Here is a 17,804-nt window from a genome sequence, read left to right as displayed (position 1 = left end):
CATTTTAAGTACGTTCCTGTAGGAAAGGAAAGGCCTTGCTGTGCGGCTTCTGAGAATTGTGTTGTTTTTCCTCTAAGGTGCCAACTTTTTTGTTTGTTTTGTCTTTTGGAGACAAGGGTTTTGTTTGTTTTTCCTGTGTAGTCCTGGAACTGGCTCTGTAGACCAGGCTGGCCTTGAGTTCAGAGATCTACCTGCCTCTGCCTCTGGGCGTGCTGGGGTTAAAGGCGTGCACACCACGCCTGGCTCTAATATTCCAACTTTTTAGCAGTGACAAATGACCTCAGTATCAACTCCTCCTGGACAGTTTTATTTAAAGGCTTCTGACTCAACGTGCTAAACTCAACTGCTTTCAGAGTCGTTCCGCCTTTTATGGTGGAAGTTAAAATACCTTCTTTATCACGCTCTGGTTCTACAAGCAGTTCTGGACGGGGAGGTGTCACGAACTCGCTGCTCGTGCTTGCGCCCTTGCTTACACCTCAGCCGCAGGGCAGAAGGCTTGTGCTTTAAGACCACCGAAAGCTCTGAGTGCAGTGTGTTGCATGACCCATTTACAACCTGGGAACGCCAACGACGCCTTTTCCCTTCCTTTCAACCCTGAAGCCAGAAAAACCCCAAACAAACAAAAACAAACCCAACAGACACCCAAACCGTCCTACTACCGAAGGAAAGCGCGCCAACCACACAAAGAAAAGGAGGGGGGCGACTGGGATTCAAAATCATTTCTCTGGGACGTACATCTTCCCGGACCTATCGGAATTAACTGCGCGCTTGGTCAGAGCCAATAGACACTGAGTTTCTGGTCCAGGTCCCCCCTAAAGACAAATGGACAATCCTCTAGCCCAATGGAGTAGTGTGACGCTAAGGACTCGGCCAATCCCGTTGGGAGGTGGGTGGAGTATAGGCTGGGGGGGTTGGCGGTGCCGTGTCATGGAGGCTCAGTCTCGCAGCAGCCATTGAAGGGGAAGGAACTGCGGGCGCGCGCGTGTCTCTCTCTGTGTGTGAAAGTGTGTGCGTGCCCGAGTGTGCGCGCGCGGGTGTGTGGACTAGGAGGTGGGGGCAGCCGAGTTAGTCCCAAGTCGTCAGACTCCATTTGCTATTCTTTTCTTTCTCTCCCACACCCCGGTGGTAGTGGGCGTTCGTCTTTGCGTCTCTTTTCATTCATCTCCAGACCTTTAGAGGTTTTTTAGGGTTGGGGGTAGTGGGGAGGGCAGGCGAGGGGAAAGGAGGAGGACATGGAGATGAAGAAGAAGATTAACATGGAGTTGAAGAACAGAGCCCCGGAGGAGGTGAGATGACTCAGCCCCCATCTTCCCCTCCCTCCCTGGATCGTGAGGGGTGGGCTTCGGGGGTCCGGGTGGGTGCGCAGGGCGGGCTGGGAAGCGCGCCCCCACTTGGGGTGGGGGTGGGGTGTTTATTTTAAGTTTTAAATCACCAGGCTCTTGTGCTTAAAATGGCGAAGGGCTTAAGTTTCTAGGGGCATTTTCGTGAGCGCGCGGGGGCTCAGCCCCATGGCGTCCTCGTAGACTGGCGGCCCGGCCTCGCGAGGGCGGGCGGCGTGGGCGCGACCCCCGGGCCCTCGCCACCTGCGAAGTTGGTGTAACTTTCCCGCGGCGCCGCCAGTCTGCCCGCCGCGGCCCCCCGGGCGTGGGGCTCAGGGCCGATCTGCGCCCCGCGCTCCCTCCGACCGTGTCCATTCGCGGGCAGCGCGCGCCGGGGCCGGGGCCGCAGCGGAATCCCGGGACCCGACGGCGCGGGCCGCGATCCGCGTGGCGCGCGGACTTCTACGCAAGCGGCAGGTTCCTGTGAGCCGCGCTGCGCTCTGTGCGGCCGTAGGGAAGAGTCCGGAGGTTCGGAGGGGCCCCCGGAGGCGTCGCCTCCGAGCCCCCCGCCTTCGGATTCCCTTGCGGTTCACGCCAGGTCCGCGGGTCTGGTGATTGGCCGCGGCGGGCGGGTTTCGGGCTCGCTCGTTCGCGGCCGTGGCGTGAAGTCGAGAGATAGGGTCCGCGCTGTAGTGGTCCCTTGACGCCCGCGCAAAGGCGGCCGTCTGCCCGGCCTTCACGGTTATCGTGCAGAGCCACCGGTCCTTAAGCCCTGTTCATTTTCGTGGTTGGTGTGCTGGTTCCTGTGACTTAAGGCGAGAGCGAGGTGGTGGAAACATTGTTGCTGTGAGGGTTATCTCTGCGAGGACTAGAAGTTTTCTAGAGCTTCATAGAAGATTCTAGAAAAACTCAAAAGTTGAAAGCTGTCAGCAGGACGTGATGACTGATATCTGTAATTCTGTATATCTGTAAATCTTTACTTCTCATATCAAGAAATTCCCAGCCCTTGGGAGGGAGGCCGAGGTAGGACGATGGTTTCTAGTGGGACTCTTGTCAAACAATGCAAAAAAAATAAAATCAAAAGCAGTTTCTCAGAAACCTTGTGGTGCAAAAGTGGGTCGTCCCCTCTGCCCCATTCTTTCACCTTCAGTTTGGAGGGTTGCTCGATGATGACTTTTTTGCAGTCTCCTTCATTTGGTGTGGTGTGGTAACAGCCAAGTTTATATAGATAGTTTATAAGGCACCCCGTTTATTTAATTTCTCCTTGGGGAAACGTGTAAACTGGATTGTATTCTAGAATCCAGATTAGAATAGGAGTCTCAAGGCAGTGAAGTTGAAGAGCTGGGATTCTGATACTACATCTACAACCCTTGCCAAGTTCTTGGTCCCTGGCTAAGACTAAAATCCAAAGGCTTAAGAGTTGCTTGGTGTGGTAGCTTAGGCTTTTAATCCTTGCACTCCGAGGCAGAGGCAGGCCAATCTTTTTGAGTTTAAGGCCAGCCTGGACTAAATAGTGATACTACAGCTGTCTCAAAAACAAATGAACAAGCCGGTGGTAGTGTCCCACAAGCCTCTAATCCCAGCACTCAGGAGGCAGAAGCAGGCAGATCTTTGTGAGTTAGAGGCCATTCTAGTCTACAGAGCGAGTTCCAGGATAGCCAGGGCTACACAGAGACCCTGTCTTGAAAACCACCAAGACAGATTTAAGAACCAAAATGCCCCTACCTGGCACTGTTGGTGTGACCTGTCACCTTTTGTGCCTCAGCTTCCCTGCGGATATCCCAGGGATATCGTTGTACAAGTTCCGCTCATTCAAATAACGACGCCAGAGTTACACTCAAGTAGAGAAGGTGAGGGTTGTTGTTGATGAGTTTTACCTTTAAATAGACATTTTCACTCGGGGGATAGAGAGCCAGGCTTTGCCTTGTGATTACATCGATCAGGTGCACCAGGTGAGTTTTGTTACTATATCTCAGATCTGTGGCTCAGTAGTTAAGAGCCAGCACTGGCACAGTGGCACACAGCTGCCAGGGGTCAGATTCCTCTTCTGTCCTCTGAAGGCACCGGGCACATTATGAGGAAAAAAATGGATACACATAAAAAAAAATAGATAAACTTACAGCCCAGAGATAATAAGAAAATCCACTTCTGAGCTGGAGAGATGGCTCAGGGGTTAAGAACACTGGCTGTCCTTCCCAGTCGTTCCAGCACCCACTTGGCAGGTCACTACTATCTGTAACTCCAGTCCCAGGGATTGAACACCCACCCCACCCATCTTCTGGCTTTCATGGGTACTGCATGCACAGGGTACACGGACATACATGCAGATAACCAGTTCCTTCCCCCTCCCTCCAAGAGTGGGACTGGTGGGCTGTCTTAGGAGCTTTCTGATGTTACTCTCTGAGGGGTAACAAGGTTGGAATGGTACTGGCATTTATCAACCAAAAATACAGAGGATTAAACTGAAAAAGTGATGAGCTACCCCTTGTAGCTTTGCGTCTCCTTCCCAGGTAAGTGTAGGTCAGGATAGTGCCTCCTGCTCACAGTCGAACATGCTTTAGTAGGACCTTTTTCACAGTTGGGTTTTCTGCCTCAGTGATTTGAAGCAGGCCCTGGACTTGTTAGTCAAAGTTCAGCTAAATAGGACTGCTTACAGGACAACTGAAGCACATCGTTTTGTTTTTTTTTTTTTTTTAAATATACTTTTAATTTTGTTTTTATGTACGTTTATATGTATATATGTTAAATATTTTAAATTTTTGTTATTCATGTTTGCCTGCACGTATGTCTGTGTGAGGGCACAGAAGCCCTGTGGGACTGGGGTTATAAGGTATGAGCTGCCATGTGGGTGCTGGGAGTTAAACCCAAGTCCTCGAAGAGCAACCGGTGCTCTTAACTGCTGAGCCATCTCTTCAGCCCACCACCCATAAAGATTCATTAGTAAATGGTAATTACATGTAGTATGTTTCATGCTTCTCATACATGTCTATAGTATGTTGTGATCACGGTCGTTCCTCTTTCCCCTCCCTTACTCCGTCCACTCTGCTGATCCTCTTTCCCTGCTAATCTCCAGAATGCCTTCAAGTCTCTCTCTCTCTCTCTCTCTCTCTCTCTCTAACTCAGTGAGTTACAGATTAGGTTCTCACCGGAGTGGGAGTGAGCAGGCATGAGAAGGGTCTGTGTAAGGACTTCTGTTGTTTTGAGGTTGATTTTGCTGTTCGTTCAGGATGTTTTAGACTGCAAGGCTTAAGTGACCCTTCACTCCCAAGTGTCTGGGATTACAGTCTCTTTACACCATGCCCAGTCCGCCACAGACTCCATGGTGTGTGTGAGACCCCTCCCCCATCATTCCCAAGTAGCTGAGACTCCAGCCTCATACACTGCGCCCAGAGTAGGGGACTGGTATTTTTGTTTTACTGCCGTTTGTTCTGAGACAGGGCCTCTGTTTTGTAGTTTTGGTTATGCTGTAACTTACACACAGACGTGGTTGTCCTGACTTAAGAGAGACCCTCCTGACTCTGCCCCTGCAGTGCTGGGATTGGTAGTTTTGATAATCATGTGTTTAGAATGCTCTGACACGAAGGGCCTGTTATGCAAACTACTATTAATTATGTTTCTCCTAACAGGTGACAGAGTTAGTCCTTGATAATTGCTTGTGTGTCAATGGGGAGATCGAAGGCCTGAATGACACCTTTAAAGAACTGGAGTTTCTCAGTATGGCCAACGTGGAATTAAGTTCTTTGGCCCGGCTTCCCAGCTTAAACAAACTTCGGAAGGTGAGTTGGGATTGGTGTGAGGACACCGTGGTTTTCCTGGCCAAGCTTAGTGGGTTCTTGGTTAAGTGAGATAAGCATTTCACCTACCAGTTAGAAATCTTTAACTTGCAGAGATAAGAAAAGGGAGGACGGAGGCTGGAGCGATGGCTCAGTGACTGCTCTTCTGGAGGACCGGGGTTTATTTCCCAGCACACAATTCTTAGTCACAGCTCTGTGACTCCAGTTTCAGGGGATCCAGCACCCTCACAAAGACATACAGGCAAAATATCCCAGTGCACATAAAATTAAAACAAGTAAATGATTATTTGCTGGGTGGTGATGTATACCTTTGATCCACCGTTTGGGAGGCAGAGGCAGGCGGATCTCTTGAGTTTGAGGCTAGTCTCAAACAAGATCAAGTTCCAGGATGGCCAGGACTACAAAGAGATCTTGTTTCAAAGAAAAGGGAAAAACAAATTAATGGGGAAAAAGAGAAAAACAAAAAAAGGGGACTGTAGGATATTGGAATCAGTTTCAATAATGCCTGGAAATTTACATTAGAATTGTTTTATGGCGTAAAATCGGATCTGCCACTGCCATCAGAAAATCCAAATGACTACAGCTGGAGCCAGGCCACAGAGGAGCCGCCACGTGGGTTCAGATCTGTCTGCAGAGAGATGGGGTTGGTGAAGCTGGAGGGGTGAGGAGTGCTGCTTCAGTTGATGTGCTTTTGAAAGGTCCCGAGGCTTCATCTGTGCTGTTTTCTCTCCGTGTTGAATGTGTAGTTGGAACTTAGTGACAATATAATTTCTGGAGGCTTGGAAGTCCTGGCAGAGAAATGTCCAAATCTTACCTACCTCAATCTGAGTGGAAACAAAATTAAAGACCTCAGTACAGTAGAAGCTCTGGTAAGTGGGGGACTTTGTCACTGGGCTTGATTTTGTCTGGTTTGTCCATACATATTCTTACTAGTGTCTGTTTAAGTCTGGGATTATCTGGAATATCTCTTTCGATCCAGATAGCTACGTTTCTTTAACTAACATGTCCAGCTGGCCTTGTACTCAGCACTGAGGCAGAGGAAGGATGACCCAAGTTGGGGCCTGGGCCGTAGAGTTGAGACCCTTTCTTAAAGTTATAGACCTTGCACCAGGCCTGGTGGTAAACACCTTTATTTCCAGCCCCTGGGAGGCAGAAGCAGGTGGATATCTGTGAGTTTGAGGTTAAGTTGATCTACACAGTGAGTTTCAGGATAGCCAGGGTTATTTAGAGGGAGACCCTGTTTCAAACGAGAGCCTTAGACCAGCCCGTTTCGAAAGGCACTTACCCAGCAGGCTTGACAGCCTGAATTGATTCCTGAAACCCACATCGTATGTGGAGAGAATTCACTACTGGAAGTTGTTCTCTGTCACACACATGTATGCTCATGGCATATGCATGCATCTCCCTGCTCAATATAATTAAAATGTAAAATAAATAAATGAAAATCCAGGTGAACTTTTGAATCAGTGGCATGTATTTAATGATTAGCTTTTATTTTCTTCAGAACTTTATTCTGGTTTTAAGTTTTCAGTATTTTTTTTAAACACCTATTTTTGTCCCTACATTTTGAGGTAGTATGTTTCCTTATTTTCTGATAGGAAGGAAAAGATAAATAAAACTGAAAATGCTTGGATTTACATTTTGTTATTACAGTGTGCGTGTATGTGTTGGTTTTCTGGGTCCCAGGGATTGAATTTACGTTGTCAAGCATGGCTAATCCTAGTCCTTGGGCTTTTAAAAGGATTGGGCTTAGTGCGGTGGTGCCTGCCTGTGATCTTAGCACTTGGAGGCTAAAGCAGTTGAGAATTAAAGGCCAACTTGGGCTATGTAATGAGACCTTACCTTGTCTTTAAAAAGAAGGAAAAGATGGGAGACTAAGTCTTGGTAGCCCATGCTGGCCTCCCACGCGAACTCTCTTGCCCTGGCTGGGTTACACTTGGGGTTCGGTTGCCTATTTCTGCCTAGATTCTGTCAGCAAAAGTGGCCTGGAGTGTCTGCAAGAAAGTGTAAGACAGATGCTGGGGACACAGTGGTGACAAGCCAGTTTCCCCACAGGTTCTGATAAAGAGCTGTTGCCTGTATTTGGGGGATGGCCTTAGAACCCTAAAAGTGCGAAAAGTTGTTCTTTGGCTCCAAGTGTATGTTCTCAGATCCTTCATTAAAACTGGAGAACACAGTGTTTAAGATCTTGATTGTAGCCTTGAACTTTACTTTTTCAGCAAAATCTTAAAAATTTGAAAAGTCTTGACTTGTTTAACTGTGAGATCACAAACCTGGAAGATTACAGAGAAAGTATTTTCGAACTGCTGCAACAAATCACATACTTGGACGGATTTGATCAGGAGGACAATGAAGCGCCCGACTCAGAGGAGGAGGAGGAGGACGAGGGTAAGGCTTCTATTTCTGTTTCTCATTCGTTTTGAGATAGGGTGTCTCTACAGAACGCTGGCTGTTCTGGAACTCACTATGTAGACCAGGCTGGCCCCAGACTCAGAGAACCACCTGCCTCTGCCCACTGCGTGCTGGGATCAAAGGTGTGCACCATGCCTGTCAACAAGCAGGTTTTGAAATGACCACAAAGAAAAACTAACTTCAGTGTGTATAATGTTTGAAAATCTATTTTGGAAAGGTCCTTTGCAGTGCCGGGATGGGGCCATCCTCACACGTGCTAGCTATGTGCTGACCTGGATCCCCAGGCCTAGGAAGGGCACTTCTTGGGTGACATGTAGCAGTGCTGTAAATGGATGGGGTTTGGGGCTTTTTGTTTTGTTTTATCGAGACAGGGTCTCTCTGCTGTCCTGGAACTCTGTAGATCAGGCTGGCCTCAAACTTAGAACCACCTGCCTGTCTCCCCAGTGCTGGGATTAAAGTGCGCACTGCTATTGCCTGGCCGGGATTTTTTTTTAAGCAGGGTAGGGGCACTTGGTGGCACTTGCCACAATTGGATTAAGGTGTTGGAATGATTTGGGCAAGAGTGAGGAGGGCCACGTACCAGGAAGATGGATTTGCCCAGATACTCGCTCACGTTTTACAATGTTTTTTCAAGATGGAGATGAGGATGAGGAAGACGAGGAAGAAGATGAAGCTGGTCCACCTGAAGGATATGAAGATGAGGATGAGGATGAGGATGAAGCTGGCTCAGAAGTAGGAGAGGGAGAAGAGGAGGTGGGCCTCTCATACTTAATGAAAGAAGAAATTCAGGTGAATGGAAACTTGCTATTCGCCCTGAAGACAGTTGGCACAGGGCTAAGTGCTGTGAGGAGTAGGTTGTGAGTCGTTTCCTGACGTGTGGATAAGCATCTGTCTTTTCTCTCCCTCCTCCTGGGTGTTCCATAGTATGTCCAGATAGCTATAAACGCTTGGTTTTTTGTTTGTTTTTTTTTTAGCTCAATTACAATTGTTGTTTAAAAACTCTCAGGGCAGGTGAGCCATGAGTCTCAGCAGCTCCTGGGAGGAGAATGGAGGGATTGTGGTGCTAAAGCTGGCATTGAGGTCGGACAACGTCAGACCAGCGGTCACAGGGCAGGGAAGGGGTGTGGAAGCCCACGGAGTCAGAAAAAGTGTAATTGGGCTCTGGCCAGCATTCAGAAAGAATGAGAAAAAGGAAAAGTTGCCTCTTTTGACTTGGGTCTCAGAAAGGTGGGCAGAGTCAACCGAATCTCATGGCCACTGGTAGGAACTGTCATTGCCTGCTCTTTATCTCCTAAGTGTGTGAATTGACTCTGCCTTTAGTGTCACGGGATGCTGGAACATTTTGTGAATGTCTAAACATTTTCTGAATGTCTGAGCCCCTTCCTGCATTTGCAAGCTCATGGAGTTGCTTTAACAAGGGGATATCTATAAAACACCTAGTTCCTGGTTGATCCATTGCAGAGACCTGAGATTTCTTACCTTCAGTTATCTCTTTATGCTCCTGCAGTAGCTTTTCTTCCTTTTTTTAGTTAAAAAAAAGTTGTGTGTGCAATGCTTGTGAATGTGGTGTGTGGATGCAGTTGCCTGTGGAAGCCAGAAGAGGGTGCTGTGGAGCTGCACTTACAGTGGGCACCACAGTGTTGGAAACTGAAGAGTCTTAACCACCGGCTTAGGTACCAACCACTACCTGCATTAGCTTTCTGAGCAGTCTCTACCTAGGACAGCTCTAAGCAGGGATGTCTTCCACGGTGTGCTGTCATGTCTCTCTCTTGCCACTGACGCATACAGGCCTGCCCTTCATTCTCTGCTTCCCTTGATCTTGATTAGGCTTTGTTACCTGGAGATGGTCTCGTAAAAACCTCTCTGCTTTTTATCGAGTGGTGAGTTCTTTACATGGGAGCTGTTAATCTAACAGCTAGTACATTGAGTGGGAAGTAGACTGAGTGATCCTCAACCCCTGGGAGTTTAGAGAAGTTACCTTCTCGTCATGTTAAAGTAAGTTTTATTTTCACAATTTAAAATACTTGTTTCTTTTAAACATTTCTCAATGCTAGGGATATAGCTCAGTGATAGTACACTTACCTGACATTTTTAAGATTTATTTTATGTGTATCAGTAAACGCTCACTTGTATGTCTGTGTACCATGAGTGTGATTGGTTCTTGAGTCTCCTAGAACTGGAGTTACAAATGGTAGCGAGCTGTTATGTGGGCATTGGGACCTGAACCTGGATCAGCCAGTTGAGCCATGTCTCCATCTCCTTCCAATAATCTTTTAAATTTGAAATAAATGCACAAGAATAAGACATTAGGCTTCTTTGGATCTTTATGAGTCGTTAACTGCTGCACAGTAATGAAGAGAAACTGAAGCCTCTCTTTGGTTTACACCATCATACAGCGTGATAGTTCTCTTGTGTTTGAGTCTTTGGATTTTCTGTCAGGGATTTCCTCCCTGAGTGTAAATGGTAGGTACTTTGAAGGTTTTGTTTTGAGATGTGTATAGGATATTGCAGGTTTTAATCTGCATCCCAGGCTGCACGGAGTTGGTGGTCTTCGTCCTGAGGGCCTCCCATCACTCTTACCTTAAACGTTACTTTCAGTGACCTGCATTGATTGACATGTAGGTATATTGTTCTGCTGGATTTTTGGTGATACTAACTCAAAATGCCATGGCCGAGCCTAGGTCAGAAACCTCTGAGTACACACAGCATTGAGTTTTGCAGGACGAGGAAGCCTTTCATTCCACATGGGACATTTTGGTTGCTCAAAATGAAGTCTTAGCTGGGGGTGGGGTAGCTCAGGACCATAATCCCAGGTCTCCAGGAGGCGAGGCAGTAGAATTGCAGGAGTTAATGATAGCATAGGCGGCCTACTGTGCCGTAGGGTAGTCCAGGCTACAGAGGAACCTCGCTCAGAACAAACCAGGCAACTCCAGAGCTCTCGCTTTTACGAGCTAAGTGCCAGGCACGCTTCAGAGACCATTGCTGCTTACAGGTGAAAGGCAGGGATGGTAGGTTTGACTGTGTGTTGTACCTTCTCCTTAGGAGGTTTGCTGTTTATTATATAGTATGGTTATTTTGTCTGGATGTGTCTGTACTGCGTGTATGAATGGTGATTGCAGAGGCCAGAAGAGGAATAGGATCCCATAGAGCTGGAAGTACAGACGTGGCCACAGTGTAACTGCTGGGAGGAAATCCATCCCTCTGGTTAAGTTTACCTCTTCAGAATGGGGTCTCACTCTGTAGCTCAGGCTGCCATGAACTCAGGGCCCTCCCACCTAAGCCTTGTAAGTGCTGGGACTCTCGTGCTACCTCGTGGAGGTTTGGGGTTTTGTTTTTGTTGTTGTTTTGTTTTGATAGGGTTCTCTATGTAGTCCTGACTGTCCTGGAATTGACTCTGGAGATGAGACTGGCACCACCACTGCCCAGCTTCACCCGGTTTCATGTGGTGCTGGGGAGTTAGCCAACCGCTTATTGCACGCTAGGCAAGCACTCTACCATTGAGCTATAATCCCTGCACCTCTGGTTGGCTGGCTTTTTGAACCTTGTATTTCTTCCCATTTTAAGCCATTCTCCAGAGACACGGAACTAATACGTATGAAAGACTTCCTGTCCTTTAGGATATTGGAAAGCAAGCCCCTGTACCATTCACCCCTACATCAGGAAACGGTTCCCATCACCAGGGCAAACTGAGCGGCTTTCTATAACTGCCAGGGTTTATTGTGAGATACTACCCCAAGGGTGGTCTTTAAACACCTTAGAGCATCAGTTCAATTATATTTGGTTTAAAATAAAACTCATAGCGATTGATGTCTGCTTTTCTAAACTATCAACAAATGGGCTAGTTAAGGGTTGTATTTACAGTTATAAATGACTGCATCTTTGAAGTGTTTAGAATGCCCCCCCTTTCCTTTCATTTCTTGTGCATTGGTGTTTGCCTGCATGTATTGTCTATGTAAGGGAGTCAGATCTTAGAGTCACATACAGTTGTAAGCTGCCATGTGGGTGCTGGGAATTGAACCTGAGTCCTGGAAGGTCAGCCAGTGCTTTTTTCCCCTTGTTTTTTTTCAAGACAGAGTTTTTGTGTAGCCCTAGCTGTCCTGGAACTCACCGTGATAACCAAGCTGGCCTTGAACTCAGAGATCCCCTTGCCTCTGTCTCTGGAGAGCTGGGATTAAAGGTGTGCGCCAACATGCCTAGCCTAGCAAGCATTCTTTTTTTTTTTTTTTTTTTTTTTTTTATTTATTATATAGAAGTACACTGTGGCTGTCTTCAGATACACCAGAAGAGGCATCAAATCTCATTTACAGATGGTTGTGAGCCACCATGTGGTGCTGGGATTTGGACTCAGGACCTCTGGAAGAGTAATCAGTGCTCCTAACCACTGAGCCATCTCTCCAGCCCCCTAGCAAGCATTCTTAAACCACTAATTATTCACCACTTACATTTTGTGCTCAACTTGGAACAAACAAATTTAGTGAGGCTATCTGGCCCCGGGAATCTTCTAGTTTCTGCTTTGCTTGTGCTAAGAGTGTAGGCATTTAACACCAAAGCGCCTTCTGATGGATGTGGTTGGCAGTCTGAGCTCAGGTCAGATTGTGCAGCCATCTTCCCAGCCAATTGAATGGTTTGGAGACAGTCCTTGCATTGCAGCCTAGGCTGACTTTGAACTCGGAGACCTCCCGCCTCTGCCTGGGTAATGACATGTTCACACCACACATTGCTTAAAGGACTACACTTGAGTACACTGTGGTAAGATCTAGAGACCCGTGACTGCTCGTTTTCAGATGTATAGTATGTCTGTACTCAGTCATTTGTAGCACGGCAGGATCAGAGAGCATCAAGTGTAGGGGCTCTGAGCGGCTGGAATGTAAGTAATAAAAGTCTCCCGTCCATCCGCAGCTGTTAGAGTGCTCAGGGTTGAAGTCAGTCTGTTGTCTCCTGCATATCTAGTTCTGATAAGCTTATTGCTCTTCTGATTCTGTGGAGCATAAAATTGAAAGAGTAATTGACTGTGAAAGAGAAGGTGTGAAAACAAGAAAAGGGGAAAACCCAACTGGAGAGAGAGGGCCAATGAGGTGGCTTAATGTGTAAAGGCACTCGCATTGTGTCTTAGGGTTTCTGTTGTTGTGAAGAGACACCATGACCACTTATAAAGGACAACATTTAACTGGAGCTGGCTTACAGTTTCAGAGGTTTAGTCCATTATCATCCTGGTGGGAAGCATGGCATGAAATAATTGGAGGAACTGAGAGTTCTACATCTTGATCCAAAGGCAGCAGGAGACTGTCACACTGGGCTTAACTTGACCTCAAAACCAGCTTCCACAGTGACACACTTCCTCCAGCAAGGCCACACCTACTCCAATGAGGCCCCTCCTCCTAAATAATGCCACTCCCTATGGCCAACATTCAGAGAGTCAGTTGGCCACACCTGCTCAAACCCACACACAGTGCAAGCCTGGTGGTCGGAGCTCAATCCCTTCACCCCATGGAAGAGGGAAAGAGAACTGAGTCCACAAAGTTGTAAAAAGACAATTGCAAACATACTGTGCATGTCCCTTAAGCATTAACATACACAACAAAAGTAATATTATGGGGTTGGGGATTTAGCTCAGTGGTAGAGCGCTTGCCTAGCATGCACAAGGCCCTGAGTTCGGTCCCCAGCTCCAAAAAAAAGAAAAAACAAAACAAAAGTAATATTATGCACACACAATAATATTTTTTTTAGAAGGGAGAAAACCATCTGAGGAAAGCAGCACGTACTATTGGGTAGACTGTTCATGGTCATAGTCATAAAAGTGATCAAGGGGCTATCTAGCAAGGACCTTGATTCAAGTCAAAGGATCCATTAAAAAACAATCTGGTGGGTGTCTTTAATCACAGCCAGTGCTCCACAGAGAAACCAAGTCTTAGAAACAACACAGAAGCTGCATAATGTCGTGTGATCATAAGTTCAGCCATGGAGAAGTGAAGGCAGGTGGATGCCTGGGTTCTGGGAGTAAAGATGTGCTAAGTGTGCCCTCACGGTGGTGCCCCATGTTACCTGGAGCATGGCAGGTCTAGAGAAATACATTTTTATATTCAACATATAACCAGAACCATATTTGATGTTAGGGTTCAGACCATCTGTGCCTCAGTCTTTAGAGTGGCCTATTTTAAAGTGGTAAAGCCTGTTTTGCCATGGTAACTCGTGGGCAGATGTGGTGTATGCCTGCAATCCCGGCACTTGGAAGGCAGAGCCGGTTCATTCAGGAGTTAGCTTGGGCTGGATCAAGAGACCCTGTCAAGCAAACAAGCAGTTGTACAAACTGTGACCGCAACTCCCTCATTGGTGCTGTTGCATTTCCAGTACTCACCAGCACTCGTACCACAGCACAGAGAGCATCTGCACGTTGGAGAACGCTCTCTTGAACTGTGTAGTCCAAGGCACAGCCTGTGCTTTTAAAAGTCTGGGTGATTTGTTATCTTCAAGAGCAAAGGAGGCAGAAACTGTCCTTTGAGACACAGCTGAACTGTGGTTTCATTGCCCTTGTTAAACAATAGCAGTCCATGTAATGTTTATTCATTCTCACATTGACTTTGAAGGATGAAGAAGATGATGATGATTACGTTGACGAAGGGGAGGAAGAGGAAGAAGAGGGTGAGTTGTATCCTCCATAAGCACATTCTGAATCTAAAGATAACAGATACTGAGTCTGGTGGGGATTGCCCTGGCCCTGAGCCTTTAATTTTGTTTATCATAATATGTCTAGACATGTAGAGAAGCATTTTGAAAGAGTAATTTAATTCGGCCAAAACAACAACAAAAGCAATTTGTAACCTGTACTTAAAGACAGAAACAAGGGGCTGGAAAGATAACTCAGTGGTTAAGAGTACTGGCTGCTCTTCCCAAGGCCCTGAGTTCAGTTCCCAGCAACCACATGGAAGGATGCAAGGGAAAGTCAGGCGTGGTCACCCACGCCTTTGATCTCAGCATTTGGGAGGCAGAGGCATTGGAATCTCTGATTTTGAGGACAGCAAGTGTTATGCAGAGAAATCCTCTTGAAACACACAGACCAAGAGAAATGAAGTGAAAGTTTATTTGCACCCAGAGTGGAAACAGCTTATACCTTCTCATGACATTCATGTTTTACTAAGATTAAAAGCTTTGTAAAATAACAAAATCAATTGTTAAAATCGAGTGTCTTATACCTTCTCATGACATTCATGTTTTACTAAGATTAAAAGCTTTGTAAAATAACAAAATCAATTGTTAAAATCGAGTGTCTTATATATTTCCATTTTAGAAGAAGAGGGTCCTCGGGGAGAGAAAAGAAAGCGAGATTGTTAAAATCGAGTGTCTTATATATTTCCATTTTAGAAGAAGAGGGTCCTCGGGGAGAGAAAAGAAAGCGAGATGCTGAAGATGACGGGGAGGAAGATGATGATTAGACCCTCCAAGGAGAGGCTGCCTGACACTCCCGGTCGTGCAGTAGGGCGGTCACATTGTCTGTGTTTCTTTATGTAAGATAGCTGTCCCAGTAGGAGATGATGTGTAACTTTTTATAGGAAAAGTGTGGTTTTACTATTTTGGCCTTACCATTCCGGATAAGATTTGCTAGTCTGTTAATCATAATGTACTTAGAAAAGAATTCTCCTTCATCTTCCCATGGTGAAATTCTCTAGCATTGTATTTAGATTCTGGATTTTTATAATTCATGCTTAATGTATTAGACATTTTTAGCCCATAATTAAAACATGGTTGCTTTTACACAGGTGTAGTTTGGTGCATTTCATTCATGATGTTTTAAAGTTATTTATAAATTAACGAATTACACTTAGCTGTAATATGAATTGGCAGTAGTCTTGAATTATAAAGCTGGGTTTTGTTTGTTTTGTTTTTTTAGAGGCAATCCAGAGATCATCAGTGTGAAGGCAGTTTTTGGGGTGGGGTGAGAGTATCTGAGGACGTTCCTGTCACAGTTTGGAAAATAGAGGCAGAATCAGGGTTCTCTCTTCAGAAGGCAGGTCATGGGCTCAGTCCTGCGGAGCTATAGATAGTTCAAGGCTCTTTAACCTGTCTTTTCTCAGTCCAGACTTGATGTGGAGCCCCCTCTGTGGGTGACTGAGCGGGCTGTGGGGTTCAGGTGTGCATCCCCTCCCAGCTGCTCCTCTTCTGTCACCTTCATTGCTTCATTCCTGTCCGCATCCAACAGACAGCTGGCAAAGCTGCAGACACCCCTGGGATTTCACCTGTACCTCAGCCATCTGTCTCAGTTTCGAACAAGTGAAGTGGTTAAGCTACCCTGATGAGTGCTTCTTGTTCGGAGACCGGCTTTGTTGGCAACCTGAGGCTGTGTCAGGATAGAGCAGCAGCTTCCTCTTTCTCCGAGGTCAGACCGATTGCCAGCTGATAACCAATAACACGTTCGGGTCTAATTTCTCGGTTTTCTAGGCGATTTGGATACCAACGCTGTGAAGTATTTATTATGTTTCTGAGTGCAACCTTTAATTATTCTTAGTTTGAAAGCGTAATCAGATGTGGCATTTGATTGGAATATAGTGGCCATAGGAGACTGTTTGAAAATCAATCTTGAAGTTGGTATTTATTTCAGGTGGATATCTGAAAAATAAAAACATTTGGGGGTACGGGCAGGTGCTTTCTCATGGCTACTAAACAAACAGCAGACAGGCCTCTCCCTTGTCCTGGAAGCTCCATGTTTCAGGCAGTTGCTTTTTGAATCTTGGTTACTAACGTTTGTTTTGCTTTTCTTTTATATATCTAAGGTAGGTTTTTGTTTTGTCTATTTCTTTTTTTAAAAGTTAGTATCAGCAAAAATTATTTTGCCTCTCTTCTGGGACACATAGAAATTGCTCATAATAGTGGGGCTGCTGCTTTTTCAATGTAAGATGTCTGACCTGGTGTTTGAAAATAAGAAGTATGAACTTATTTGTAGAGAAGCTGACAAAGTCATATGCCTGACTGAAATAAATGGTTGATGAACTCAGTGAGAGCAGGGATCTCCAAAGGACTAACTTTGTCCCCTTAGTTCAGTAATTGGAATTCCTGCTCCAGTCCCTAAGAATTCTCTTTGCAAACTATGCCAGGTTCAAAATAAATGCTTATTTTTAAAAATGAAATCTATATATTGACTTTTTATCAATCATCTATTGTGCAATCAAAATTAGAGTTCTTGAGTTTAAAAACAGCACATAGGGCCTCCGGATAACTGTAAGACTTATTAGCTCTGTGGGTGGTATTTTCATGCAAATAGGCAAGGGTGGGTTTTCTATTCTGTAGAAGTTCTGGGTTCTGTTCTAACCCTCTCTGTACTGTGCGTGTGGATACAATATGTTAAGTCCTTAGAGACTTTGCAGTTAATACTTTTGTGCAACTGTATTTTGAATAAAGCCACCACAGTGTTAAACACAAGGACAGGCAGTACTGATCATGTGTTTCTGACTATTTTGGTTTTTTTTTCTCTGACTGCTGTAACTTAAGTTTTTGAAACTGCATTGCTTTGAATAAATTGAAGCGTTATTAATAATGATTGGCCTCAGCGTGTGATGTTCACTCCAAGATTGCCAGCTACTGTTTCAAAGGTCTTTAAAAACGTAAATGGCTTGAAGGGTGGTCGGACTTGTGACAACAGGCACTAGGACACTAATACTCCAGAGGTGGTGGTGGCACACACTTTTTTTTTTTTCCTTCTTTTTTCTTTTTTTCGGAGCTGGGGACCGAATCCCGGGCCTTGCGCTTGCTAGGCAAGCGCTCTACCACTGAGCTAAATCCCCAACCCGGCTAGAGCTACACAGAGAAACCCTGTCTGGTAAAATAAAAACAAACAAACTTCCTCATAAGCCTTTCCAGAAAGGGGAGACAAAATCCTGGATTGGCTCAAATTTCCCTTTGGAGTTGAAGGTTGGGCCAGGAGTTTATTGCCTATAGTTCAGGAGGTATTTATAAAATGCTCACAGGAGTATATGATTTTCTAGAATGAGCCCGAACTTTTAGACATAGTATCTTAGTTCCCTACATGTGTATCTTGAAATAAACAATAGACATTTATATCCCTACTTTTGAGTAAAGACTCTGATGCTGGAAAATACACTTACAGATTTAGAAACAGGTTCTCATGTATCTCTGCTGGCCTGGAACCCAACAGATCGCTTGTTTCTGGGCACTTAAGTAAGGCTGCAGTGCCCAGCCCTGGTAAAATACTTTACAAAGATTTACTGATTTTTAATTGTGAGTATGTGTGAGCCTGCAGATCTCTTGGAACAAGGAGTCCAGGCTGTGT

General features: G+C 45.8%; 1 protein-coding gene across 1 annotated transcript; it reads left to right on the top strand.

Annotated features, from left to right (window-relative positions):
• The first annotated feature begins 918 nt into the window (after window positions 1-918).
• Window positions 919-17,054, top strand: Anp32e (acidic nuclear phosphoprotein 32 family member E). Its single transcript, XM_032897709.1, has 7 exons — window positions 919-1,286; window positions 4,946-5,095; window positions 5,860-5,982; window positions 7,333-7,501; window positions 8,160-8,314; window positions 14,110-14,164; window positions 14,885-17,054. Exons 1-7 carry the CDS (start codon window positions 1,233-1,235, stop codon window positions 14,953-14,955), a joined length of 777 nt encoding a protein of 258 aa, XP_032753600.1. The 5' UTR covers window positions 919-1,232; the 3' UTR covers window positions 14,956-17,054.
• The last annotated feature ends 750 nt before the right edge of the window (window positions 17,055-17,804 follow it).

Source organism: Rattus rattus, chromosome 3, assembly GCF_011064425.1.
Source record: "Rattus rattus isolate New Zealand chromosome 3, Rrattus_CSIRO_v1, whole genome shotgun sequence".
Classification (NCBI taxonomy): Eukaryota; Metazoa; Chordata; class Mammalia; order Rodentia; family Muridae; genus Rattus; species Rattus rattus.
The sequence above is the reverse complement of the archived record's forward strand: the minus strand, read 5'-3'. Positions and strand labels throughout refer to the sequence as shown.